Source organism: Podarcis pityusensis, assembly GCF_964106645.2.
Source record: "Podarcis pityusensis genome assembly, chromosome: Z".
Lineage (NCBI taxonomy): Eukaryota > Metazoa > Chordata > Lepidosauria > Squamata > Lacertidae > Podarcis > Podarcis pityusensis.
Window position 1 is genome coordinate 19,063,836 of NC_138044.1, and position 13,407 is coordinate 19,077,242.

The 13,407-nt window shown below is 45.2% G+C and overlaps 1 protein-coding gene across 2 annotated transcripts in view; it reads left to right on the forward strand.

The window, feature by feature from the left end:
* The first annotated feature begins 511 nt into the window (after window positions 1-511).
* The window catches only part of LOC308468221 (gamma-aminobutyric acid receptor subunit gamma-4), a 38,757-nt gene continuing 25,861 nt past the window's right edge, over window positions 512-13,407 (forward strand). The window contains exon 1 of one of the 2 annotated variants that reach the window (XM_080990224.1): window positions 512-1,747. In XM_080990224.1, coding sequence (XP_080846350.1) covers window positions 1,533-1,747 — 215 coding nt within the window. In that variant the 5' untranslated portion in view covers window positions 512-1,532. The remainder of the gene's footprint in view (window positions 1,748-13,407) is intronic. The other variant, XM_080990223.1, reaches the window with a different exon arrangement.

Sequence of the window (13,407 nt, forward strand, 5' to 3'; positions counted from 1 at the left end):
TGAGCTGAAGCCAAGGAGCTTGTGGATGTAATCTTGGAGCTTTTGTCTATAATCCTTGAGAATTCTTGGAGAACAGGTGAAGTCCCTGCAAACTGGAGGCAGGTAAATGTTGTCTCCGTCTTCAAAGGGGGAGGGGAGAAGACCCAGTAACTACTGTCCAGTGAGCTTTACAGTGATAACAGGAAAGGTCCTAATTAAACAGGTAATTAAACAATCAATCTGTGAGCACATACAAAAGGATGCTGTGATTACTAAGACCCAGCATGAGTTGCTCAAAAGCAAGTCATGCCAGACAAATCTCTTTCTTTTTGATAGAGTTACAAGCTTGGTAGATCAGGGGAATTCTGTGGATGTAGTGTATCTTGATATTCTTGCAGAAAATTTGGTAAAATGTTGGCTGGACGAGGTAACAGTTAGGTGGATTTGTAGCTGGTTGAGAAAACAAGCTTGCACCATCTTCCATTTGACAGTGCTTTATATATATTTGAAAATGGCTATCGTGTCTCCTCTCAGAAAAAGTCCACAAGCAGAACCCAATCACAAGAGCGCTCTGCTCTTACCCTGCAGTTCCCAACAACTAGTAGAAAAAAGCATTATTCCCTCTGACTGTGGAAACAGAGCATAACCATCATGGCTGGTAGCCACTTGTGTGTATGATATCCCCCAAAGTAGTTAGAAATTTGTGAGAGCCTCATGACTTGACAGGTCCACTGAATGGGAGAGGCCTTCTCAGTGGTAGCTGCTCACAAGCAAATTTGGAATTCCCTCTCTAGAGAAGTTAAACTGGCTCCCTCCTTGCTCTCCTTCTAACAGCGGGTGAAGACCTTCCAGCATTTCCCGCTCAGCCCCTTCTAGCTTCCTTCGGCTCGTCCAGACCCTCCTTCCCCCGGGAGTAGCCCTCTGGCATATCGAGGGACACTGCCTTTGGGGGCCTGGGGACGCTGCTCTTTGCCAATGTCGCCGGCTCCTTCCTCCACCCAAGACCAGACGATGGGGCGTTAGGACCCAGTAGGATGGGAGCCGCTCTCCTGCACGCCCGCCAGCCCGGCCCGGTTGCGTCTCACGCACACACTTCGCTTGCTGGGCCAAAACAGCGGAGGGCGGCTAGGCGGCGCGATGCTAAACTTTTACCCTTCTCTCCCGAAGGATAAGGGGGAGCCAGGAGTCGGTAGCCCAAGCAAGAGAGCGAGGAGAGGGCTGGGCTGAGAGGCTGTGGACGTGTCGATCTCGCCCGACGGGCGGCAGCGCCTAGTCGCGCTTCGGCGGAGGTTTGGCGCGACTCCCCCACTCACGCGCCCTCCAGGCTTGGGGTTCGGATCGGATTGCGCTCGGCTGTGCTCGTTGCTGCCAGCACGTCGAAGCACCCTCCTGAGGGAATGCCGGTCCCTTCGCTGCCGCCGCCGCCACTTCTCCACCGATTCCTTCTTCCTTGCTCGCTGGTAGCGGCGGCGGCAGCCACAAGTGTTTGCGCTCCCGGAGCCCAGACCTTGTAGTCCCGCGTCCCGTCCCCGCAGAGGCCGTCCCCACGGCTGATGCGCTACTGTCCGGACCAGGAGGACGGGATTCCTGCCGACGCCGACGCCTTTCTCGTCCGGTGGTCCGGCTGCCTGCCTGCCTGCCTGCCTCCGCGAAGGTGGAGGAGTACCTCCAGGCGCCTGCGGCGGGGCTCGGGCAGCGCCCTCCTGAGGATGAGCGCTGGGAAAGTTCTCCTGATGTGCCTGGTCCTCGGTCCAGCCTCCCAAACGAGGTGAGCAAGCGCCCTGCCCTCCAGCATGCCCCATACTCTCTCTGGGACCTACGACAAGTCGGCCACGGACACGTCGCCACCGCCGCCGCGCTCTGGCATACCCCAGCCCCAACAACTTGTTTGAGAATGCTACACTTGTTCCCTGCATGCTGACTGAGGAGAGCGGGAGATCTCTGGGGACCTTTTAGTCTGAGCGCAGGCACTCAGAGTCGTGTCCCGCGGAGAAAGGTGGAAGGGGAACTGCCTGCTTGGCCTCACCCTTCGCGCCTGTAAAATGGGGATGTATGTGTGGAGGGGGGATTCCAGGCTCTTTGCAAGCGCTTAGTGGAGCAGCATCATGTCCCCTGGCTGGGAGGCTTCTCTGACCTTCTTTAAGACTCAAGTTAGAATGGTTCAGAACCAAGAGGGGGAGAGAGGCAGCTGCTGGGATAGATTTGGAAGGTGGGATAGGATATATTATTTATTAACTATCTTTCTTTTTATTCACTTGAGTGAGATTCACATGTAGTTATCAGAGTTAAAAATATACCATCCTTCACAGCCTTGACAAGGAAACTAGGAACTAAGCTGTGTAGCTTAGTTATAGTTATCCAGGGTGCCTTTGGCAGACTGGATCTTCTCCTTTATTTATTCCTCTAAATAAAATAACAACACAGGAGTCGGTAATGTAAGGACATAAAAATATTGTTTTCTTACATAGTTGCAGACTCGAATCAAGTAGAAAATAGCAGTGAAATAAGTCAGGCAAAGTACATTTCTAGATTACAAAATACATTATTTAGATCAGGACCACACAGACACCACATCCTATCCTACAGCTGCATGGTGAGAAAGAGGGTGTTCTCTGAGCAGGAAGGAGGTAATAAGAATTATATTCCTACTGTTACCTTTCCTGCCCCTCCAAGCAGAGGGTGTGACCTCATGGAGTGCCCTCTAGGAATTTACAGGGGATGCCTTGTGTCTTCAGCCTTTGTTCATCCAGCAAACATGGAATTTTACATTTTGACTGGAGCATCATTTCTCCACAACCCCCTTCTCAGGCATATATAACAATTTCATGCACATTTTGTTAACCACCCTGAGTCCCATCTTGACTCGAAGATTCTGGAAACTGTCTCTCAGTAGAGGTTTGGTGAGAAGATCAGCAGTTATTTATTTTGTCTGGCAATAAGCCAGTTCTACAAGTACATCTTGAATTGCCTCACGCGCAAGGTGATAAATTCCCCCAATATGCTTGGTTCTTGAGTGAAAATTCTCACTCCATGACAGCTTCAGACAACTCTGGTTGTCCTCTATCAGTCAAAAGGTCCTCTCCTGCACTAACCCAAAGTCTTTGGTCAGTTCATCGAGCCAGGCTAACTCTCTGCACACCTCTGTAGCAGGCAGCTGCATGTTCAGACTGTGGAAGATAAATGTACACCATTCTGTTTATAATTGCCCGAAGAAATGGGAGCCTTTGCAAACATGAGGAAAAATAAACACCTGTGGATTTAAACTCTTTAGAGTCCCCAGCCTAGTCAATGTCCATTTAACCTATGAGTTCAGGGTAACTGTCAGCTGGCAACTTAAGTTTACAGTTCAGTGGGTGATCCTACTTTTTTGCTCAGAATTCCAGCTGTGTTGCCAATATCTGGCCTAGTGGTGGTGGTCAGGTACAAAAGTTTTCCTTTTGCTGACCTGTACTGATTGTTGTCAGGCAATAGTCTTGAGTGTTCTTGGCTCTTTAAAAAGCCAGCGTTCATAGGTGTTGCAACTGGGTGTGCTTCTTGCATCTCCAGATTGTCAAGCAGTTCAGTGACATTCTGCTTTTGACTTAGAAGAAATTATTAATCTTCTTCTCTGTTTGAAAACCTAAATAGTAGTGAGCTTTTCCTATTTCTTTAACCTCCACATCCTTGCTTAGATGCTGTACCGCTTGTGTGTAGTCCTGGCCATTTTCAGTTGCAATAAAAAGATTATCAGCAAATGCCAAAACATAATGTCCATAATGTCCAAAATAGTCCATTTTTGCATTTAGTGTACAAATACTTTTCTGTGTAGCCTTGTTTGTACTCTAGTTGTATGAGCATGCTATGTAACTTTTTATTCCATGCTCTAGCACATGGGTTGGCAAACTAAGGTCCGGGGGTTGGGACCTTCTAAATCCAGCCCGTGGATGGTCTGGGAATGTTTTTTTACATGAGTAGAATGTGTCCTTTTATTTAAAATACATCTCTGGCTTATTTGTGGGTCCTGCCTGGTGTTTTTACATGAGTAGAATGTGTGCTTTTATTTTAAATGCATCTCTGGGTTATTTGTGGGGCATAGGAATTTGTTCGGTTTTTTGTCCCCCCCCCAAAAAAGTCTGGCCCCCCACAAGGTCTGAGGGACAGTAGACCCGCCCGCTGCTGAAAAAGTTTGCTGACCCCTGCCTGCAGCTTGCTTGAGGCCATATAGTCACTTCTGAAGTTTACACACTAAATGTGCTTAATTTGGTTAGATAAAAACTTTGGGTTACTTCATGTAAATCTTGTCGTCTGAAATTTTGCTGTGCAAGATTGCTGCTTTAATGTCTATGTGTCTCACTTCCATTTGCTTATATGCTGCTATGCTTAAAAGCATTCTAATAGTAGTATATCTTACAACAGGATCAAATGTTCCATCATAGTCTTCTTCATATTTCTGAGAGGAGCCACAGGTTACCAAGCTCACTTTATAGCACTGAATTATCTATACCCTGCTTTACCTTGATCACCCACTTACTTCCAATCCCCTTCTTCTGAGGAAGCTTGGTAAGAGACCAGATTTTGTTCTGGTGCAGTGCACCTATTTTTTCCTGTGCAGGATTCATCCAGAGGCAAGCTTCAGTGTCTAGCATGCCTTCTATCTCTTCCCTGGTGAAAGGTTCTAGGGGTTGTACCAACCTCACAATGTAGGACGGTCTTAGTGGCAGAATACCTCTGTTTGATATTGCTGAGTGTCTGACCTCTGGTTCTGGAATTGCCTCAGTTCCCTCATCACTTTCTTCAAGTTCAGGCATCTCCCCATTAGACTGTTCCTCATCACTTCTGCTGCTACTGCTGGTCGTCTAGTCCTCTGTGACTTCTTTCTGTTCATCCCCTGTACAAGAGTGCTGTTACAGTAGGCTGCAGATCTGGACTGTTATATTAGTTGTGGGAAGTACATGACGTCTTGTGTTTCTTCCTGTGGTTGCTCAGAGAAATTTACAACAGTTCCTCTTTTGTCAGCTTTGCTGTGCTCATCAAAATAAACTACATGTCTTGAGCTGACATTTCCTGTCTTTAAGCCCATAATTCTGTAGCATTCTCCTCCAGAAGAGTAACTAAGTAGAATTCGTTTTTTCTGTTCTGGAGTCCAGCTTGTGCCTATTCTCTTTGAATATGTAGCTATGGACAATGCTGCCAAAAACATGTATGTGTAACAAGTTGGGTGTGAAAGTTAAAAAGGTGTGTATATAGTTCCCTTAGTTGGTAGTCTGTTTTGGAGATATTCCACAGTGGCTACTGTGTCTCTCCACATACGTTTGGGAAGATTTGCATGCATCTTGCCACTTCCGCACTAGATCTTTCTCTCTGCAGCTGCACTCTGTTGTGGGGTGTAGGGAACACTCCCCTTCCAGAAGGCTTGTCATGCCATTTGAACAATACTCTTTGCCATTATCTGTGACGAGGGTTGAGGGTTTTCTGAAACAATACACTGAAACCTTTTCTGCCCAAAGTGGACACATTCATTGTGTTGCAGTTCAGTTCTGGAACATACAGAACTCACTGCAAGGGGTTCTTTTTCACTTCAGTTGCCACTTAGTGTACCTGAACCTACAGAATCATAGAATTGTAGAGTTGGAACAGATCCAGAGCATTATCTAGCCCAACCCCCTGCAATGCAGGAATCTCAACTAAAGCATCCAGGACAAATAGCCATCCAATCTCTGTGTAGAAACCTTCAAGGAAGAAAAGTGCGCCACCTTCCAAGTGAGTTTGTTGCACTATCTTAGCACCTCTTACTGTTAGAAATCTCTTCCTGGTGTTTAGTCATAATCTCCTTTCTTGTAACTTGGTCATTGGTTTGGGTTGTACCCTCCAGAGCAGAGGAAAACAAGCTTGCTCTATCTTCCATGTGTTAGCCCTTTGGATTTTTGAAGATGGCGATCATATCTCATACTAATCTCTTATTTTCTAAGCTAAACTCTTGTTAACTGTTTAAAATATACAGTGGTACCTCGGGTTACATATGCTTCAGGTTACAGACGCTTCAGGTTACAGGTTCCGCTAACACAGAAATAGTACCTCGGGTTAAGAACTTTGCTTCAGGATGAGAACAGGAATCATGCTCCGGCGGCATGGCAGCAGCAGGAGGCCCCATTAGCTAAAGTGGTGCTTCAGGTTAAGAACAGTTTCAGGTTAAGAATGGACCTCCAGAACAAATTAAGTACTTAACCCGAGGTACCACTGTATTGGAATGGAAAATAAATATATAATCTGCCTGCATTATACTATGAAACATGACTGGAAATTTCCATTGAAGCTGAAGAGAGCCTAACTGGTTAATCATTAAGTGGGGCTGTATCTTTGTGGCCCAGTCACAAGATGTTTAAATCTCATGAAAAAGGATTGTGTTACAGGTCTATGCATATGCTAATCTGTAGACATGCATCTTAGGTGGGGGTGCTCTTTTGTTTTTCAAGCTACTGAAGAGAAAGGATGTGTTGATTCTGTTTCCAGTAAACAGCCTCGGGATAATGGAGGCTGGAATGGAGAAGAGTCAGAGCTTTGATTTTTAACTCAGCATGCAAGATATTTTTGATCTAAGACATATTATGCCTTATGATGGGAACAGTGTAAGAAATCAAGCATCTAACTGAATGTAACTTTTAGTGTTATGTTTGGAGTTAAAGTTCTGGAAGTAAAGATTCTGAACCATATTTTTGCACTGGAGAATTTTTATTTCAAAGAAGAATCAGTCTTTAATCAACCAACTGCTTCCAAATGTGCAGTATTAATAACCTCAATAACTCCCTCAACTGTTTCTTATAAGGCTTGGTTTTCAAACCCTTGATCATCTTAGTTGCCCTCCTCTGTACATGTTCCAGCTTGTCAATATCTTTCTTAAATGTGGCACCAAGAACTGGATTCAGTATTCTAGGTGTAGTCTGACCCAGGCAGAATAGAGCAGTACTTACTTATTTCCCTTGATCTGGACACTATACTTCTATTGATGCAGCCTAGAAGAGCATTAGGGTGTGTGTTTTTGCTGCTGTATCACATTGTTGACTCATGTTTAGCTTGTGGTCTTCTAAAACCCTTAGGTCTTGCTTGTATATGCAGATGCAGCCTCTAGATTATCAAGCATCTGAGCAGCAGTTTCGTCTTTCGCTGTGTGAATCATTTCAGAAGCTGAAATATTGTCAAAGAGGAGTGATGCTGCTATATCACTCTCTTAATCCCATTTCCCCTTTGCTGTTACGGCTTCTTGGCTCCCTCCTCTGATCCATTCTAGCTCAATGCATGGCAAAATGCATTTCATTTTAAATCTGGTTTCTGTTTAGGGAAGTTTTTAATGTTTGATGTTTTATCATGTTTTTAATATTCTGTTGGGAGCCGCCTAGAGTGTCTGGGGAAATTATTATTATTATTATTATTATTATTATTATTATTATTCTCCAGCAGATATAGTTGTCCTCTGTAAGTTTGGACAGCTTAAAGTTTGCCTCAACGATAAAATTCTCACTAGCAATCTCAAATATTAAAAAATTGGGGGAGATCACAAAATTGAAAAATTGAGAAAAATGTGCCAAATTCAAAAATAAAACTTAAAATTCAAAATGAAAAACTTCACTGACAAAGAGATAGTCTGCTCATAAGCCAGAGGGGTCTTTGGTCCCATTGCAGTGCAGAGCCTCTCACCTGTCACCCCAAGCGGTCACAGTGTCCTTTTGAGGGCAGTTGTGCAAAGGCTAGAGGCAGCAGACAACAACACGAGAGGCAAGGAGGCAAGCTGAGCCCTGTCCAGGGCACCCTGAGGCCATGATGCTTTTCCAAGGGGGGGGGGAGGGAAAGATGGGGGGGTTTGCTGTGATGATGACCTCAAGAGAAAAGTCCTAGGGCTGGATCCATAAACACAGACTAAGAAGCCTGGGCCCGCAGTTTGAAAGGTTGGTCCCAGATGCAGTTATCCAGTGATGGGGGACAGACAGGTAAAGAACAACTCTCCTCTGGATGATGTTCTAACAGGTTCTGGGACAGAGCCCACTGATGAGGCCCAGCTCAATCTGCATCCCGGATATCTGTGGCTATTCCTTTGGCTGTTGTCTCTAAATCCTGAATAGACCCATTAGTGCTCCCTTTCAGTAGGTTTGTGCAGCCGCAACCCCCAGGTCAAAGGGAGGCATTTCCCAAGGGCCAGATCCTAACCCTCACCACCCCTGCACAGAGCCCACTGCCAGCCCCTGTAGCCCTCAGCTGCCATGCTCCTCCTCCTATTCCTTCTTCACCTTAAAACAACAACAACACCTGAACTAGTTTTGATTTTGAAACTAAACCAAAAGCTGAGCTTTCAACTTGGACTGAGAGGTATCCTAAGCCTTTAGTTTACATCAGATGATTAATTAATTTCTTTTACAGATCACTTCCTTTGAAACACCTTTAAGCAATTTAGCAAATAAAACACATATAAAACAATTTCATATATATAAAAAAGGATTTCAAATCCAATACAGATACGGTCTGAGATAATTAATTCGTTAAATATGTCAGGTGATTAATTGACTAGTTTGAAGAAATCCTCCCCCAAATTTCAGTGCATACACTATTTAGAAGATAGCATGACCATGACAGATATTCTCCCGGGAGGAGAGAAAGACCCAGTCCTTGCTTAGAAAATCATTTGAAACTGGAGCTGAGGCGTATATTGTTGTGTTGGCAACAATGCTGTCAGCAGATCAACCATCGTCTCACAGGACTTCTTTGAAAATGTGATGGGAAATCCACAGCAGGCTTTAAGTGAGGAACCAGTTTATCCATGCAAATTACTACATGCTGTTAGAGGGCACTTTGAGAGAAGAGTGAAGATGGTAAACTGAGACCTTGATCACTTCCTTGCTGCCAAGCCTCCTTGTCACAAATAATGCCCTTCTCCTACATCCCTCTTTTGCCAGAATGCAGGCAGGGGGCCAGTGATTGATCCCTCTCATGAACAGATGGAGCTGCCTTCAGTCCATCCTAGGCTTGCGACACATAAGGAAAATTCCTGACATGTCTTGGTTTTGGGGTGTAAAAATGGGCCCGGGGGAGGGGGGATTTGCTGAAGCAGCAAAATGTCAGGGAAAACCCAGATGTATGGCAACATGGAAAAAGCAGTGGAAACAGTTCCAAAACCTTAAAAATTACTGTTGGGGGAAAGAGCTAAACAATTTGGGTTTGTTCGCAAAAAATGCTCAACAATTTTGGGGTTTGTCAATTTTGCAGATGTCAGGAATTTTACTTTTTGATATATGGCAACTCTTGTCCATCCAGCCAAACAGGCTGCAGGCTGTGAGATCCATGGAACTGTGACCTTCTTCATGCAAAGTATGTCAATCAACTATGGTCCTCTCGCTTTGCAAACATCCCAAGGAGCAACCAAACTATGGCAGGCTAGATATGACTTCAGAATCAGCTGTCACATGGGGATGGTGGCTTGGGGAAACCCCATGTAAAATCAGGCCAATTAAAGAGGATTCTATCCAGCTTCTATATTCCTCCTTTTCCTTGCCCTGAAAAAGCAATTTTGTGAGTGGTGCCCAAAACGATAGCCTCTCAGAATTCCATATGTGCCAGCAGGCCCCAAAGTTGGGGGGGGGAGGGGCTTGCACCGGAATATAAGCATAACCTTTCTGAGTCAGCCAAGGTCCATGTAGCCCAGTATTCTACCACAATTGGTGTTGAGCAGCAGGCTGTTCTGCTACATGGGGGGATTGGTGGCTGCCCTGATGACTGAAGTTAGGCTGTTCACCTCTGAGTTTTAAAATCATCTGTATGACAGGCCATCCCAATATCTCAGCAATGGACCATGTCTGTGAATTATGAAGATGTTCTCCTTCCATCTGCTCTCTGCTGACAGCCATTTCAAGGGTAGAGGCCAAGATTTGTTGCTCTAGTAGCAAGGAAGAGTCTTGTAACACCTTAAAACTAACAAATCTTATCCCAAAAACTGGAGTCTAAACCTTCTGTCACAATGGCTCTACTCTGCCTCCACAGTCAAAGGATGTTTCAGATGACCAGTTGCTAGAAGCTACAGGAGGGGAAAGTCACTGTTGTGCCTGGGTCCTGCTGGTGGGTTTCCCATTACGGGCATCTTATTGGGCATTCTTACTGGCAACAAGTTTCATCAGAGGTCCTCAAGTGATTACTGCTTTGAGAGAATCTCCTCCACTCCCCACAGTTTTATCAATCAACTATCAGGTCACCTTGTTCTCTGCCTCCATTTCTGCAAGCTAATCCTCCCTTTCCAACCCCAACTCCACTGTATGCCTTCCCTCATACAGGGGCGGAGGAAGGGGAGCAGTGGGGTTGGCCCACCTTGGGTGTTATCACTGAGGGGTGGTGACATTCAGCGTGCCACCTGCCTGTGACTCCCAAGCCTACCCCGAGCCCTTCATCTTGACACCCCCTGCAAATGAGAGGCGACCCTGTTCTCTGTACCTACCAGGGGGGAAGAGACTGGTGGCAACCACTAATTATGGGTGACTGAACAAAAGTAAGCCTGTGGGATGTTGGATGGATTTGGATGGATTTGGAGTGTAGGATAGGATATTCTTATTTATCCCTCCTCTTACTTGTATGAGCTTAATGTCTAGTAAGCAGAGTTTAAAATTGACATTTCTTTGCATTATAAAATGTGGAAACTCCTGAGACAAAGGGTTGCTTTACCTTAATATTAATATCCAGGATGCTTCAGCAGATTGTATGTTCCCCTTTTTATCCCTCTAAACAAAATAAACACAGAGAAGTCTGTAATGCAAGAATTTTTTTTTTGTTTACTTACATAAAGCTTCAGATTTGATTGAGCAGTAAGCAGCAGTAAAAAACAAGACAGGCAGAATCTACTTGTACATTACAAAATATATGGTTGAGATCAAAATGGAGTCTGTGCTCAGGAGAGAACAGACAAGCATCCTCTCTCTTTTGTTACATGGGGAAGAAGACTGAGCTCTGAGCAGGACATAAGTAGTAAGGATTCTTCTTCTTTTGGTTACCTTTCCCTGTGAAGATAAGCAGAGGATGTGACCTCACAGAGTGCTCTCTCTACGAATATACAGGGGAGCCCCATGTGCCTTTGCTTATCTAGCAACACATGAAATTTTATTTTGGCTGAACTATTGTTTCCCACATGGACTGCCAATCAGAGTTGATGAGCTTACACACCTCCTCAGAAGTGTCTGGACCAGAAAAACAGCACAATTCAGATCTGGAAACTAATCTCTGAATCTGCCAATCTGGTGTGTTTTTGTTGCCCCCTTCTGAGCTGACTACAGTAGCTGAGGTCTGGGTGCTCTTTCTTTAACCAAGTGTGCTTGGCCTCTGCTGACATGGCTTGATTTTGGGATAATGTCAAGCATGACCCAAGGAGGGGATGTCAAAACCCATCTTTCTCTTCTGAATCTGTTAATTAATATGGCTGACACATCCCTGGCCAGAGAGCAAAGCTGTCCCTTAGCTTGCCTGCCCACCACAGCCCATCATGCACACCCACCATAAAATGTGTGTGCGTGTGTGTGCGCGTGCGTGTGTGCACGCGCACACACACGCACACAGGATGATAGTGCTCCAGTAGGTCTCTCCCACCTGAGCTGCCTTTTCATGAATTGCCTGGTCAAGAGAGGTGCTTGTTTTGACAAGCAGGTTTTACAGTATGTCAGGCATGAATACCTTTTCCTCTTGATTCTGTCTGAGCAAGACAAGAGCTGGGCTGTACCTTTCACAAGTTGCCAGATTGAATTGCTGTGTCTTGACACAACATCTCCTCCAGCCTGCTCAGCTCTTGATTGCAAAATGTTTGCTGCGTGTGACATTTCCATTAACAGGCACAAGGCATGTCCCCTGCACCTCCCTAATTGCTTGGTGCCTGCAGGAGCCTTGCCATCACTTATTACACCTGGGAGATGGAAGAGCTTCCCCTGCTTATTACTGGGAAGTGGAAGCTGGGAGGGGAGATTGTAAACTTCTCACTAAAATTGAATCAATAAGCAGGCAGAGGAAGGGGCATCTCGAGGCACACGTCTTTAAATCCAGTGCCTTATTGTATTACGGGGTGTGTGTGCGTGCGTGCACGTGTGCTGGGGCACATCACAGCAGCCAACTTAGCCATGGCACATATTGAAATGATCTCTCAGTTTTCCTGCCTGGGATTCAAAAGAGCATAAGAACATAAGATGAGCCCTGATGTATCAGGCCAAAGGGGGCCCATTTAGTCCAGCATCCTGTTCTTGCAGTGGCCAAGCAGATGCTCAAAATAGAAGCCCACAATCAGGACCTGAGCAAAAGAGCACTTTCCCTTCCTCTGGTTTCCAGCAGCTGCCGTTGCAAAGCATTACTGCCTGCAGAGGAAGAAGTAGCCATGGATAGCTTTCTCTATGAATTTGTCTAATCCTCTATAAAGAACATCCAAGTTGGTGGCCATGACTGCTTCTTGAGGAAGGGAGTTCCATAGTTTAACTTTGTGCTGCATAAAGGACTTCATGTTATCTGTCCTGAATCTTCCAACATTCAGCTTCATTTGACGCCCACAAATTCTAGTGTTTCTGGGGGGGGGGGTTAGTTTTCTCTGTCCACTTTCTCCATGCCATGCATGATTTAATAAACTTCTATCACGTTGCCTCTTACTTGCCTTTTCTCTAAATTAAAAAGCTCCAAATGCTGCAATCTTTCCACATAGGGGAGTTGCTTCATCTAATTGATCATTATTGTTGCCCTTTTCTGAAACTTTTCCAGCTCTTCAATCTCCTTTTTGAGATGAGATAGCCAGAACTGTACAGATTTAGTGTAGCAGAGCACCTGCCACTCAAGCCTCCAGTTCTTTACAGCCCTGGTTCTTTGCAGCCTTCACTTTTGTCAGGAGTTATCTCTGCATGAGCATGTCATGTGTGGGGGAAATTGCAGCAAAACATAACTATGCATGAGTGCTAGTTAGTGTGAAAAGGGGTTAAAACCACAGAGTTGGATTCCTAGACTCAACTAGTTCACACACACACACACACACACACACACACACACACACACACATTCTCCAATGAGTAAGGAAGTGGAGCATTCTCTTCCTCTTATCACCCTTTTCACCATGTATCCTATCAGGAGGTACGTGTCTAATCTTCACTCCAAGTGTAGACCATGTGTTTGAAACTATCTTTTCGTATTCCGCCCCCCCCCCCCCCCCCAGTATTCTGCCTGTGTTCTTCTTGCTGCTGTTTGGATAAACGGATTAATCTGATCTTTTGAACAAGCTACTCTCTTTTTACCTCTCTTGCAATGAAGAGACCACACACCTTTAAGCAAAGCATTTTAAATGTACTTAACAGTGTGTGGTCTGTTCATTGCAGGAGAGATAGAAAGAGGGGAGCTCTTTATACTACCAAACAGGATAAGGGGTCTAAGAACCTATTTTCCCATGTTATACTGCTGCTAAAC